Source organism: Amia ocellicauda, chromosome 12, assembly GCF_036373705.1.
Source record: "Amia ocellicauda isolate fAmiCal2 chromosome 12, fAmiCal2.hap1, whole genome shotgun sequence".
NCBI classification, from domain to species: domain Eukaryota; kingdom Metazoa; phylum Chordata; class Actinopteri; order Amiiformes; family Amiidae; genus Amia; species Amia ocellicauda.
The window spans coordinates 16,069,564-16,082,143 of record NC_089861.1 but is presented as its reverse complement, the minus strand read 5'-3'; the positions used below and the strand labels follow the sequence as shown (position 1 = coordinate 16,082,143).

General features: G+C 37.2%; 1 protein-coding gene across 3 annotated transcripts in view; it reads left to right on the top strand.

Annotated features, from left to right (window-relative positions):
• Positions 1-12,580, top strand: part of lrba (LPS-responsive vesicle trafficking, beach and anchor containing) — a 297,666-nt gene that overhangs the window by 44,095 nt on the left and 240,991 nt on the right. For all 3 annotated transcript variants that reach the window (XM_066718460.1, XM_066718457.1, XM_066718458.1), the window contains exons 8-13: positions 839-985; positions 2,551-2,748; positions 5,602-5,735; positions 6,963-7,071; positions 11,649-11,801; positions 12,304-12,472. In XM_066718460.1, coding sequence (XP_066574557.1) covers positions 839-985; positions 2,551-2,748; positions 5,602-5,735; positions 6,963-7,071; positions 11,649-11,801; positions 12,304-12,472 — 910 coding nt within the window. The remainder of the gene's footprint in view (positions 1-838; positions 986-2,550; positions 2,749-5,601; positions 5,736-6,962; positions 7,072-11,648; positions 11,802-12,303; positions 12,473-12,580) is intronic.

The following is a 12,580-nucleotide window of genomic DNA, read 5'->3' as shown; positions in this document are numbered from 1 at the left end:
TTACATAAATTTGCTCCTTCCTTAATCACCTTTGCAGTCATCTGGGTGTAATGGTAGAAGATAATATAATGAATTACTGGTAGCTTACACCCAAAGGGAAACAGTTTTGTGCATTATTGGTTTGTCTTTGCTGCAACTTGAGTCATTATTATTAAGTCACCTGAGTGTTACTGTATTTGTACTCCATATTCCTACTCCTTAATAGTGTTGTTGTGTCCACGGCTGCAGGAAAAACAGAAAACACAGCAACACCTTAATTTTAGAAACCATGGCAGTTTCCCTTTAAGATACAAAGGTTTCATTCCCCCCAGGTGTATATTTTCAATGTTGTTTTTTTAAGTGGAAAATTGCATTGGCTCTGACTATATATATTATTATTATAAGTCAGAAAATATGAATTTATTTTATGTTTTATACATTTCTTTCTTAAAAGTCAGTGTGCTAATAGAGGGAAAAGTCTTACTCATTTGAATGACAGTTAGTTACAAGAAAGCTGTATTACTTTTTACTGAGGGAAGAAGTTAACTTTTAAGTAAACAGACTCTAATAATGGTGTCGGAACATGTGGGTTAGACAGTGCCCTGAAGCAGCACTGATGTTCATGACTGGTATTATTGTTCACCATGCCTTGATGTTAAAGACAAATCTGGAAATGAAGATGCCACTAGTTTGGCTTTGATGACAAGTAACAAAGACCCACATGACTAACTTGAATTTGTATAACAAAGCCGATCTTTGGCTTTCTGATTTCTCAGATCCCCTAAACTATATTTGCCTTTTGCAATATAAACTTCTGTATTTACGTGATATTCCCATTATACATCTCTTTTGTTCACAGACATTTGATAAGTGTTTCCTGGGGTCCTCTGAGACTGCAGATGCTAACCGGGTGTTCTGTGGTCAGATGGGGGCAGTGTACCTCTTCAGTGAAGCTCTCAGTGCAGCCCAGATACTTGCAATCTATCAGCTGGGTCCTGGATACAAGGTACTGCTGGAGTGGAATGTAGTGTTTGATGGATTATAATATTAAGACACTTGAATCCCCACCTGGAGAGGGTTCTGATTATCTGTATAAAATACCTTCTCTAGGGTGTAAATAAGCAGATTGGATATTTATAATGTATTAAAATTATTGACTGTGTGTTAATTCAAAAGTACCTTTTAAAAAAACTGGGAGAAATTAATTATTAAGACAAGCTACAGGAAAACAGTCAAACAAAATGTTTACTTTAAAGCCTGAATATATAATATAACAACAAAATATTAGAATCTACCTAGAAACCTTTTTTCCATTATACAGGATACAGGATGTGGCTTTAGAATTTGCTATATACAGCTATGCTGTACTTATCTATATTTTTGTTACTTGGCCTTGGTTTTGGTTTTGGTCACTTTGCATTTATTCTGTCATTTCTTTCATTATACTCTTCAATATCCTGACTTTTCTTTACAAATCAGAAACATAAATGGGTCACAATGACATTTAAATAATGCGACTGGGTGTCTAGATAATGCAGGGCTACAGTTGGACTGTATAACACTCATTTTCATTGCAGGAAAATGTGGAAACTACTACACAAATATAATCAATGTTGTTTGCATTTTTACAGTCATTCATCAGGCAGAGGTTATTTACAAAACTGTGTCCGTGGCACGTTGCCTCTTTCAAGCCTGTTAAATCTATGATTTTAAAAGTATTGCTAGTGGGTGATTATTGTGTATTAGAAGTCTGTAGCACACATGGATAACATTCTTTTGTCTGTCGTTTGACCCTGATCAGCACCTGTCTGTATGGATTTTATTTTAATGGATGATAAAGCTTGCTTTTACATAATTGAGCTGTAGAACTTCCTTGGAGATTAAGTAAATGACAGATTTGATTTGCTTGCATGATCACTTACTTTCTCTTTGAACATGTCAGTGGTGTTTTAAGATATCCATGTGCATTTTTGAAAGCTGCTGCTGGTCAGTGTCATAAGAGGACAGTGTAAAAACCTATTAATACTTGTCAACTTTTTGAGTGCATTATGTTTTTTGGGGTTGTGCTGCAGCTTGGTTTGACCACATGTACTATACTGCTGAGTTTTGTCTTAATTCTTGCCAAACAAAGTAGTACTAAACCTCTTGATTTTCAGATACATTTTTATCATTTTTATCTTTTGGTATTTTGTGTGGCTAATCATATTTTATTACGAAATAAACATATTGTACAAAGACTAATTGCTGCTTTTGAAGGCCATTTAAGGCTGCTTTACATTTTCCGATGTTACTCGATTGTTCATAATATGGCTTCCTTAAATTACAACACATCCTTTATGAACCACTGTTTTGCACTCTGCAGGATTACAGGGTGATCGATTCTCTTTTCTGTACATAACCATGAAAACAGAATAAAAGCATTTAATTAATGATTTGCACCTATTGAAAAATACGTTTGTTTACATGCTACCTCTGTCAAAAATGATTTCATATTGCCACATTGCCATACTCTCTGCCTAACCTTACATTAATAACTCAGAGTTAAATAACATTTACCTTTTCTCATTTTAGGGGACATTTAAGTACAAGGCAGAGAGTGACCTTCTCTTTGCTGAACACCACAAGATGTTGCTGTATGATGGGAAGCTGTCCAGCTCCATTGCATTCATGTACAACCCCAGAGCTACAGATGCGCAGCTCTGCCTGGAGTCTTCCCCCAAGGACAACCCTTCCATTTTTGTTCACTCACCTCATGCCCTTATGCTGCAGGTACAGTTTGTCTTATGTGTTCCTTATTTTACTTTATTTTACTTTACTTTATCCTCTTATTGTGTTGAAATACTTTAGGTTTATTAGTCTGAATAGACAGGCTGTTATTGCTTGAAGCAGTGGCTTAAATACATTGCTGCAGTAAATGACTAACCAATCATCTTCCCTTCATAATCAATAGCAATTTACTAAGTCAATTGATGATGAAAAATGTTTTGGATTATGACTTTATTAATCTTAAGGGAAACACATAGGCTGAGTTGGAGTCTAATTCCTTTGGAGTCTAAATTTATTTTAATGTGTTTACTATTGAAAGTCAGGGGAAATTTGCAAAAATGACTGTGGAAATCCCGCAGCTGCTTTGAAAGTGTAAACTTCCATTAGTAGTCTCCTACAGTCTGCAACATCTTATGGTATATTTATAGTAAAGGCAGAAGTGTACGGTGTCAATGTTTTTCTTGTTAGGTTCTATGAATTTTATGGTACATATTATTAATTGTGTGCAAATTAAATGCAAGATGATTGATTCTGCAGTTTCACTAACTCCTGAATACTACAGAGACCAAAACAATTTAGTTATCCCACCTGTCAGGTGAACATTTGGAGCCCTAATTTAAAAACAAATTGTTTCTCGCACATTGTGGTTACTACCCTCAAGAGCCTCTTCCAGCTCCCACAACTTTGATTTATCTGTTCAAACTTATTAAATGTGTGAATTCAACACAAGTAAATGCTTGATGAAGGTCATAGCACCAAAATATTACTGCTATTCTGGTCTGTAAATTAAGCCTCAGCTACTTAAATTAGAAAGTTATTTTATTTAGAAAATGCAACTAAATGAAGGGACTCTATCTGAAGGAGTGTAAAGGACCAAATAATAACTTTGAACTCAAGAAACAATGTACAGCAAATGTATTCTTCCTTTGGGTACAAATACCACATTTTGTAAATATAATTGTTAATCTAAAGAATTGCACCCTTCTTGTTTTCAGTAGGCTAACTGAGAAAAATATAAATGCTGAGTTTTTAGAGTTAGCCACGATTTATGGTGTATTATCTTGAACTATTTAACTAATGGAGTTCTTTATGCTTAGTAAACATTTCTTCTTATTTATACTTTTTCCATGATTTAATTAATTCTAAATTAATTTCATTACTTATTTGCTAAGTTCATATCATTTTATGCTCCTTTGTTATGCTTTATTATAAACTCTAAAATCTAATGTTCATGTAATTAAGAGCAAGTGTCGGAAATATACAATCTCTGCCCAGTCCTGACTGACAGGTCTTTTGGGGAATAGTGTTACACAATACAAATGACAACACATTTCTTCACCGATCAGCCATAACATTATGACCACTGACAGGTGACGTGAATAACACTGATAATCTCGTTATCATAGCACCTGTCAGTGAGTGGGATATATTAGGCAGCAAGTGAACATTTTGTCCTCAAAGTTGATATGTTAGAAGCAGGTAAAATGGGCAAGCGTAAGGATCTGAGCGACTTTGACAGGGGCCAAATTGTGATGGCTAGACGACTGGGTCAGAGCATCTCCAAAACTGCAGCTCTTGTGGGGTGTTCCCGGTCTGCAGTGGTCAGTACCTATCAAAAGTGGTCCAAGGAAGGAAAAGAGGTGAACCAGTGACAGGGTCATGGGTGGCCAAGGCTCATTGATGCACGTGGGGAGCGAAGGCTGGCCTGTGTGGTCAGATCCAACAGACGAGCTACTGTAGTTCAAATTGCTGAAAAAGTTCATGCTGGTTCTGATAGAAAGGTGTCAGAACACACAGTGCAGCGCAGTTTGTTGCGTATGGGGCTGCGTAGCTGCAGACCAGTCAGGGTGCCCATGCTGACCCCTGTCCACTGCCGAAAGCACCTACAATGGGCACGTGAGCATCAGAACTGGACAACGGAGCAATGGAAGAAGGTGGCCTGGTCTGATGAATCAAGGTGTTAACTTGGCCTCCAAATTCCCCAGATCTCAATCCAATCAAGCATCTGTGGGATGTGCTGGACAAACAAGTCCGATCCCCACCTCGCAACTTACAGGACTTAAAGGATCTGCTGCTAACGTCTTGGTGCCAGATACCACAGCACACCTTCAGAGGTCTAGTGGAGTTCATGCCTCGATGGGTCAGGGCTGTTTTGGCGGCAAAAGGGGGACCTAATACAACAAACAATAATTGGCAGGTCGTCATAATGTTATGGCTGATCGGTGTATATATGTTAAAGATATCTGAATATTCAAATTTAAACTGAAGAACATGTAAGGTTATGTACAGGTATTTACACAATGTGAGATTGAAAATTAATTCGTTGTATACGAAACATATTTGTAAACCTTTAATGACTTTTTACAGAAGACTTCCAGTAGCCACACAAAGTAGTGTGCAGCTGAAACATGAGATTCGGACATTTCAATTTTTTTTAGTTGTTTTAAGGATGAATAATTTATTCTTGGAATGCATGTTTGAAGACAAAACTAATTAATACAGAAGTTAAATAATACATATTTCGTTTTTGTGTTTGAAAATCTCTCTAACCATTTGGTCTTCGTATTGATTAAATCTACTATGTTAAAGTGGCTTTAGTACTACGGATCTACAGAAAACGAGATTCATCCCGTAAATCACATTTACATATAACGCACATAGCATGACATTTTCCACATCAGGTTAGAGTTGAACTAATTTAATATAATAACAATCATACAAAACATATTTGTACATTTTGTTGTATACAAACTTTTGTAATTTTTATTTTGCACTTATTCTGTACTGGTACATTATTAGCGACTATCATTTAATAAATCATTAAGGACGGGTCTGATCTCGACTGTCTTTCAACAGGATGTCAAGGCAGTGGTCACACATTCTGTTCAGAGTGCTATCCATTCAATTGGAGGAGTGCAGGTTCTCTTTCCTTTGTTTGCACAACTCGACTATCTCCAGCATGCTACTGATGAAGTGGACACCACTGTATGGTAGGAACTTGTTTTACTAGTCACACAATACAGTGAGGCAGCTTGTCCTCCTATCTTCACTAACCAGTGTTTTTAAAACATATTGTCAGACAGCTTGGTTCAGAGTAGGGTCATTAGCTAGAGGTGAATGTTCGATTTATTTGTTATTCTTTTCCATCCATTATCAATATGCAATGCAAGTCTCTCTTTTAACTTTTAATGAGCATATATAAACCCTGTGAGGTTCTATAACACTTGATATTACATTTTCAAGATCCTCACTATTTAACTTGTTTTTTTTTTTTAATTAAAAAATTCTGTTCTAACATCAGAAATGGACCCTTGTTAAGTGTTCATGCTTTTCACTACCACTGAACACCTCTTCCTGCTGAAACACATTTGAAAAGGTCCTGGGGGAACTCTTTATTAATGATAGGACATAAAATTCACAGTTCACATTGAATACATTCCCCTTAATGGCACAAATTGGACACTAGAAAGATATTTTTAATTTACTGCTTAAATAAAATTGTCATGCACAAGATTGTATTTATATGGTGCCATACATAATTTTTGAGTGTTCAGTAATGCACATAACACCTGGTTATTATATTGTCTTTAATTGCAATGTAGTAACATGCTGGGTCAGTTCTCTGGCAAACCAGGCACCAAATTGCTTTTGACTCATCACCCTTCTTTTTTAATACATAAAATCAGTAGGCTTCCTAAGTGTAAGGTAATATTTTATATAATCTCACTGGGTTCATATCAGTCTTTTAAAACAGCATTAATGAGGAAAACAGTTTCTCATAACACTGTTTAAAATGTTGCACTCTATTTTACATGCAGTATCTACATGTTTTTTAAAGGAAGTTGGGAAGTTCAGGGGAAACTGAAAAACTATTTATATTGCCCATTTTAAACTTAAATTGTAATGTAAATAAATAAGACTGAACAGTTCCACAATTTGTATGTAAGCACAGATGTTTCTGACTGAATTATATTAAAACGTTTGATTCTTTGAAGAACGACACTCTTTAAAAGACATACTGTGGAATAAAATGCAGGCCTCTCTATAGAGTTCTGCGAGATGGACTGCACAGCCAGTTACAATCTCTTCTAAAGCTCCAGCACATAACAGTATATGCTATTGTTGTGTATCACTTAAAAAGCAGCTGATTGTTTATTCTTTAAACACTTCAGAGATCCAGTTGCACTGATAACGTTCTTCTTCCTGTTGTCCCCCAGCTGCACTCTGCTGTCCTTTGTGATGGAGCTGCTGAAGAACTCGGTGGCTATGCAAGAGCAAGTCCTTTCCTGCAAGGGCTTTCTAGTGATTGGGTATAGTCTGGAGAAGGTAAGCAACGTCAGGACACCCTAGTCTTTTACAGTACTAAGATGCTTAACTTCTGCTTATTCATCTAGGTGCGTAAAACTGTAAGAAACATTCCCAAACTCTCCAATTACACAAATAACAAATAACTTTAAATAAGATTTAACTTCCCCTTTTACGCCTTACTGCCATTACTTTGGGCTATTCTCCTCAGAACAATGAGCTTCTTCATATAACTCCTTCTCTACACCCAGGCAAGCCTTTTTTCCTTCCTAAATCTTTTTATGAATAAGACTTTACAGTGTATAGTGATTTCCAAAAGTCGTTTAGAATAGATCTGCCATTGACTTAGTTTAAAAAAAAAAAAGATAAGTAGTGTGCTGTTGCTTTCCTCAAAAACTCACTCTGTTCAAGATATTACCTTTTTACCTCCCTCCCCCTTTTGTGTAACAGCCTGGAGTGAGTAGTGGTAATGTGGACAGATATAGCTGCAGCAACAGTGCTGTAAGTAGGACAGCCTTGGGAGTAGCCTGTCCCAGACATCACCAAGAATTCTCAACAGGCCTCATCATAATACACAGCAATTACAGTAAAGCAAATCGCTTCAGACAGGTCCTATTGCAGTATGCAATCCTAGCCCTGTACTGCTATTTAATAGGCATATATACCTTTTTTATTTTCTTACATTTTCATGTTTGGTCATCAGTTGGATACAGATTAGCTATTAATCTCATGTTTGAATTGTTAGGAATACATTTGTTTCATGCAGGTTTATCACCAAGTTTGCAGTATAGCCTTTTCATCCGTTTCCAATTATTTTCTATATGTAACCCGTTTAGTTTTAATAAAGTAGTCTGGTAAGTTGTGTAATTGGTTGGATGTGGCTCTTTACTAAAATGTATAAAGGGATATTATTTGCCCTATTTGACTTATTTATTTTCATGGTAGACTGAATGTGATGTTTCTTATTAATGAGTTATTAAATCTCTGTGTATTTGCTGATGAATATATATTACTGAAATACAGTAAGTGTGTGATAGGGGCAAGATAGTATCTTGTATATTGAAAATATTTTTAAATCACTATACAATCACTCACAGAGAGGGTTTTACTAAACATCCAAGCAAAAAATAATCTGCGGTGTAATAATCACTATATATTAAATAATCCACTTTATGAAATAAAATTATACATATATCTCTTGGTCAATAATATCATGTAGATAGTAGTGGATTTTGACAATGCAGGAGCATACACGATTCACTACAGGCAGAATGGCGGCCAGACACAGTACCTAGTGGTTTATGGAAATATATTGGATAAATTAATTACTTGAATGTTCAGTATAAGATATGTAGTATCAAAATTGCATATCACAGAAACACTAGTTTGATATTTAATCATATGAAAATAAAGCACAAAGAAGAAACAACTGAGGATGACCATAGGCAATCTCGCGCCACATCCTTCATTAGCAGTAGTGCCCGATCCTGTGGCCTTGACAGACCAAAGCAGATACACAGTAGGGCTGGGATGATGGATCAGTGCATCAAATCATTTCAAAAGCATCGATGGCAAAATAAAATCCTGGCAGAGCGAAAGGCAAAAATCTGGGAATTAGTAATTTAGTCTACTAAACATTACAGTGCCCTATGCAATTATAGTACTGTCTTAAAATACAAGATTGAAAGGCACACCCCAAAGCATTACACACATGTATGTTTTAGAATGTAATTTTCCTTCATCAGTAACTGAATAGACAGTATGTGAGACAGCAACTTAAAAATAAGACGTTTAAAATGCAGTGAGATATCAGGATTTTTTATTACCAACAACCAAACTCAAAAGTGAAGGGGAAAGGGAAGGGAAATTACTGACCTGGTCATGGATTTAATGACATCAGTCCAGTGAATATCATTGAGTGGTCTGGATTTTAAAAATCTGATCGCCATCCTTGCTATGAAACACCCCATCGAAAGACATTCTATAAATTAATTACGCTGAATCACTACCAGGCAAAAGAGAATCTCTGACAGACTTTAACTTGGTGTAACTCTCTGTCCATTTCAACTGCCGTGTGGAGGAGCATGGCACAGGATGCATTTCTTACAGTAACCTGCTCAAGTAACATACCTCAACACTGGGAACTCGAGTCAAAAGTGCTTGTGACAAGGACATTTAAACTAGACGAAAACTGCTGCAAATTTAGCGGAAGCTATCAGTAAGATAAATGCAGAATTTAGTGTGGCATCAAAGTAGTTTCTTGTGAGCATGACAATGCTGCAAATATGAGCAGGGCAGTGCCAGTACTTCTTACTGTAAATACTGCGTCACTTTTGAATGTTGTGCCTAGTATTCACATTAATTGTCCAGGGCGCAACATTAACCTCTGCATCCAGAATAGCTTGGAGAGTGGCAGCAGCAAAATCCCAATGTCAAGACGCTCAGAAGGTAAGACGTGAAATAGATATGATACTATTAAAATTCAACTCCTTAATATCCAAAATATAAAAATAATGCTACTGGGGCAGCCCTATTACAACAGCTCTTGATTAAAATGATTCCTCAAGATATCATCCCTCTAAGCTTTTTAGAGGGAGAGGGCTTCCACAAACTGATGGACTTTGTTGAGGCAGGGTAAAGTGTGACCTACAGAGTGCTGACAAGGTAGCTATTACTACAGACTTTTGGACCACTCTCACAACTGAGTCATACATGACTGTCACTTGCCACTTCGTCAAGGATTGGGAAATGAAGAGTGCTGTGCTGCAGACACAAGCTCTGATGACAGGCACACAGCAGAGAACACAACTGCCCATCTCAGGACAGCCAAGGAAGGGAGGGACGTATTGGAGAACGCAAGCAAAAACTTTTGCTTAATTTAAGTAATTTTTTCACTCAGATTTCAGTTGAAATTACTTACATTAACTTTTGACAGTTTCATAAAAAATGTTTTATTGTGCAATAGGCTGAATGTAGCCTGGTTACTTACGAACATCTCATTCCAAAATCATGGGCATTAATGTGCCCCCCCCTTTGCTGCTATAACAGCCTCCACTCTTCTGGGACGACTCTTCACTAGATGTTGGAACATTGCTGTGGGGATTTGCTTCCGTTCAGCCATAAGAGCATTAGTGAGGTCGGGCACTGATGTTGGACGATCAGGCCTGGCTCACAGTCGGCGTTCCAGTTCATCCCAAAGGTGTTCGATGGGTTTCAGGTCAGAGCTCTGTGCAAGCCAGTCGAGTTCTTCCACACCGATCTCGACAAACCATTTCTGTATGGACCTCGCTTTGTGCACGGGGGCATTGTCATGCTGAAACAGGAAAGGACCTTCACCAAACAGTTTCCACAATGTTGGAAGCAGAGAATCGTCTAGAATGTCATCGTATGCTTTAGCGTTAATATGTCCCTTCAGTGGAACTAAAGGGCCGAACCCAAACCATGAAAACCAGCCCCAGACCATTACTCCTCCTCCACCAAACTTTACAGTTGGCACTGCATTCAGGCAGGTAGTGTTCTCCTGGCATCCGCCAAACCTAGATTGGTCAGTTGGATTTCCAGGTGTTGAAGCCTCTATGCGTTTCCAATGGTGGTGAGCGTTACACCACTGCAGCCGACGCTTGGCATTGCGCATGGTAATCTTAGGCTTGTGTGCGGCTGTTTGGCTTTGGAAACCCATTTCATGATGCTCTTGTGTTGATGTTGCTTCCTGTGGTAGTTTAGAACTCTGTAGTGATTGTTACAACCAAGGAAACACTGGGAAAAGGTTTTGAATGTAAAATTAATACGTTTTATATTTTATTATATTCTTCACTTATTTGTTTGTAGAAACTTTATACATTAAATGTCTGCAATATTAATAATAATACGCAGAGAAAAGTGAAGCGCTTGAAACAAACTCAGTCTCGCTGACGGGGCAACATTGAAACCTGTCTGCTCAGAAACCTGCCTAGCCTTCTTCATCACAGGTGCAGAGAGTGGCTTGCCTTCACTGCATTTTCTTTGAACCACTCAATTGTCTAACTCTTTAGTAAGCAATGATGAATATGTGGAATCCAAAGATTTTTTTTTTTTAAGCCATGGGATGTACATTTGTTGATTATTGAAAGGGAAGTGCATATTCAAGAGATTTCAGGTAATTTCACATGGTTGAGGGCAACAGCCTGTGCCACGGCATGCACTACGCACTATTTACTATCCAGTCACTATGTAAATTTAGGATTTTTTCCAAAATGTTAATATATGATACCCTATACTTACAAAATATATAAATAAATTGTTCTGTACAGTTGTAGTTGAAAGTAATCAAATCAAGATTACTTTAGTTTAATAAACTATTTGTTTGTCAAGGATATATTTTCAATTAAAAAAATAAACAGTATTCAACCTAGAGAAAACTAATGAAACGGTACATAACATTGTTTCAAGTAAAGGGTATGAGTACGTAAATACACAACATTTTATGGCATTCTGCACATTGATTTAACATGTCTATCTTTGATGAAATTCTGAATTTGAAATATATTGCACTATTCTAAATGTTTCTTAGTCTAGGGTTTTTTGATATTTGTTAAGATGTCAATTCTCTGTCTTTGCAGTCCTCCAAAACCCATGTCACCCGACCAGTGCTGGATTTATTCCTGGCCTTTGCCAGGTACCTGAGTAACTTGCAGAATGGTGTGCTTTTGCTCAAGCAGCTCTGTGATCACATACTATTCAACCCTGCAATCTGGATTTATGCTCCGGCCAAGGTACAGTTACTTTATTTTGTCCATCTGATTTTATTTATTAGCTTTCAAATTGTCCTGAGATTTACATTGTCTGTAGTGATTTTTTCTAAACATTGGTCTCTGCCTAATGTTTCTATTGTCTTTCACTATAACTTTGTCTAGTTTAGTTATTTGTTGCTCATTTGTCTTCTTTTCATTAAATACAAATGATATTTGTAGGGAACAGTTGTGGAGTACATAATGTAAGTTGTTTAATCCCAAACCCTGTGCCTAATGTTGGTTTGGGCTGAATATATATGGCCTTATATTTAATATGCTTATGCCTGATGTACATACACCTGTAGAGGTTGCTTCCTGCTGCTGTACCACACAGAATATATTCTGTTATAATGTTGTTCTGTCTCTGTATGTGACAGATCCACTTCTCATAAATATTCAGTCTTCAGCAGTTATGAATGTATGTTCAAAAGCACAGCATCTGCGAACACTTTTCTTCCCCCTCTCACCTTGGTGGTTTATACAGGTGCAGCTAACACTGTATACTTACCTGTCCACCGAGTTCATCAGTACTGTTACCATCTACAATGCAATCCGGAGAGTTGGGACTGTTCTGCAGATCATGCACACCCTGAAGTACTACTACTGGGTTGTGAATCCACAGGACCGCAGCGGAGTGACACCCAAGGCATTAGGTGAGGGGTGCCTTAATGCACAACATATTGTTCTCCACTCTCACCATTACAGACCATTGAACTGGAAGATATATGTTTCCTATAGCAAATAAAAGCAGTCCTCACACT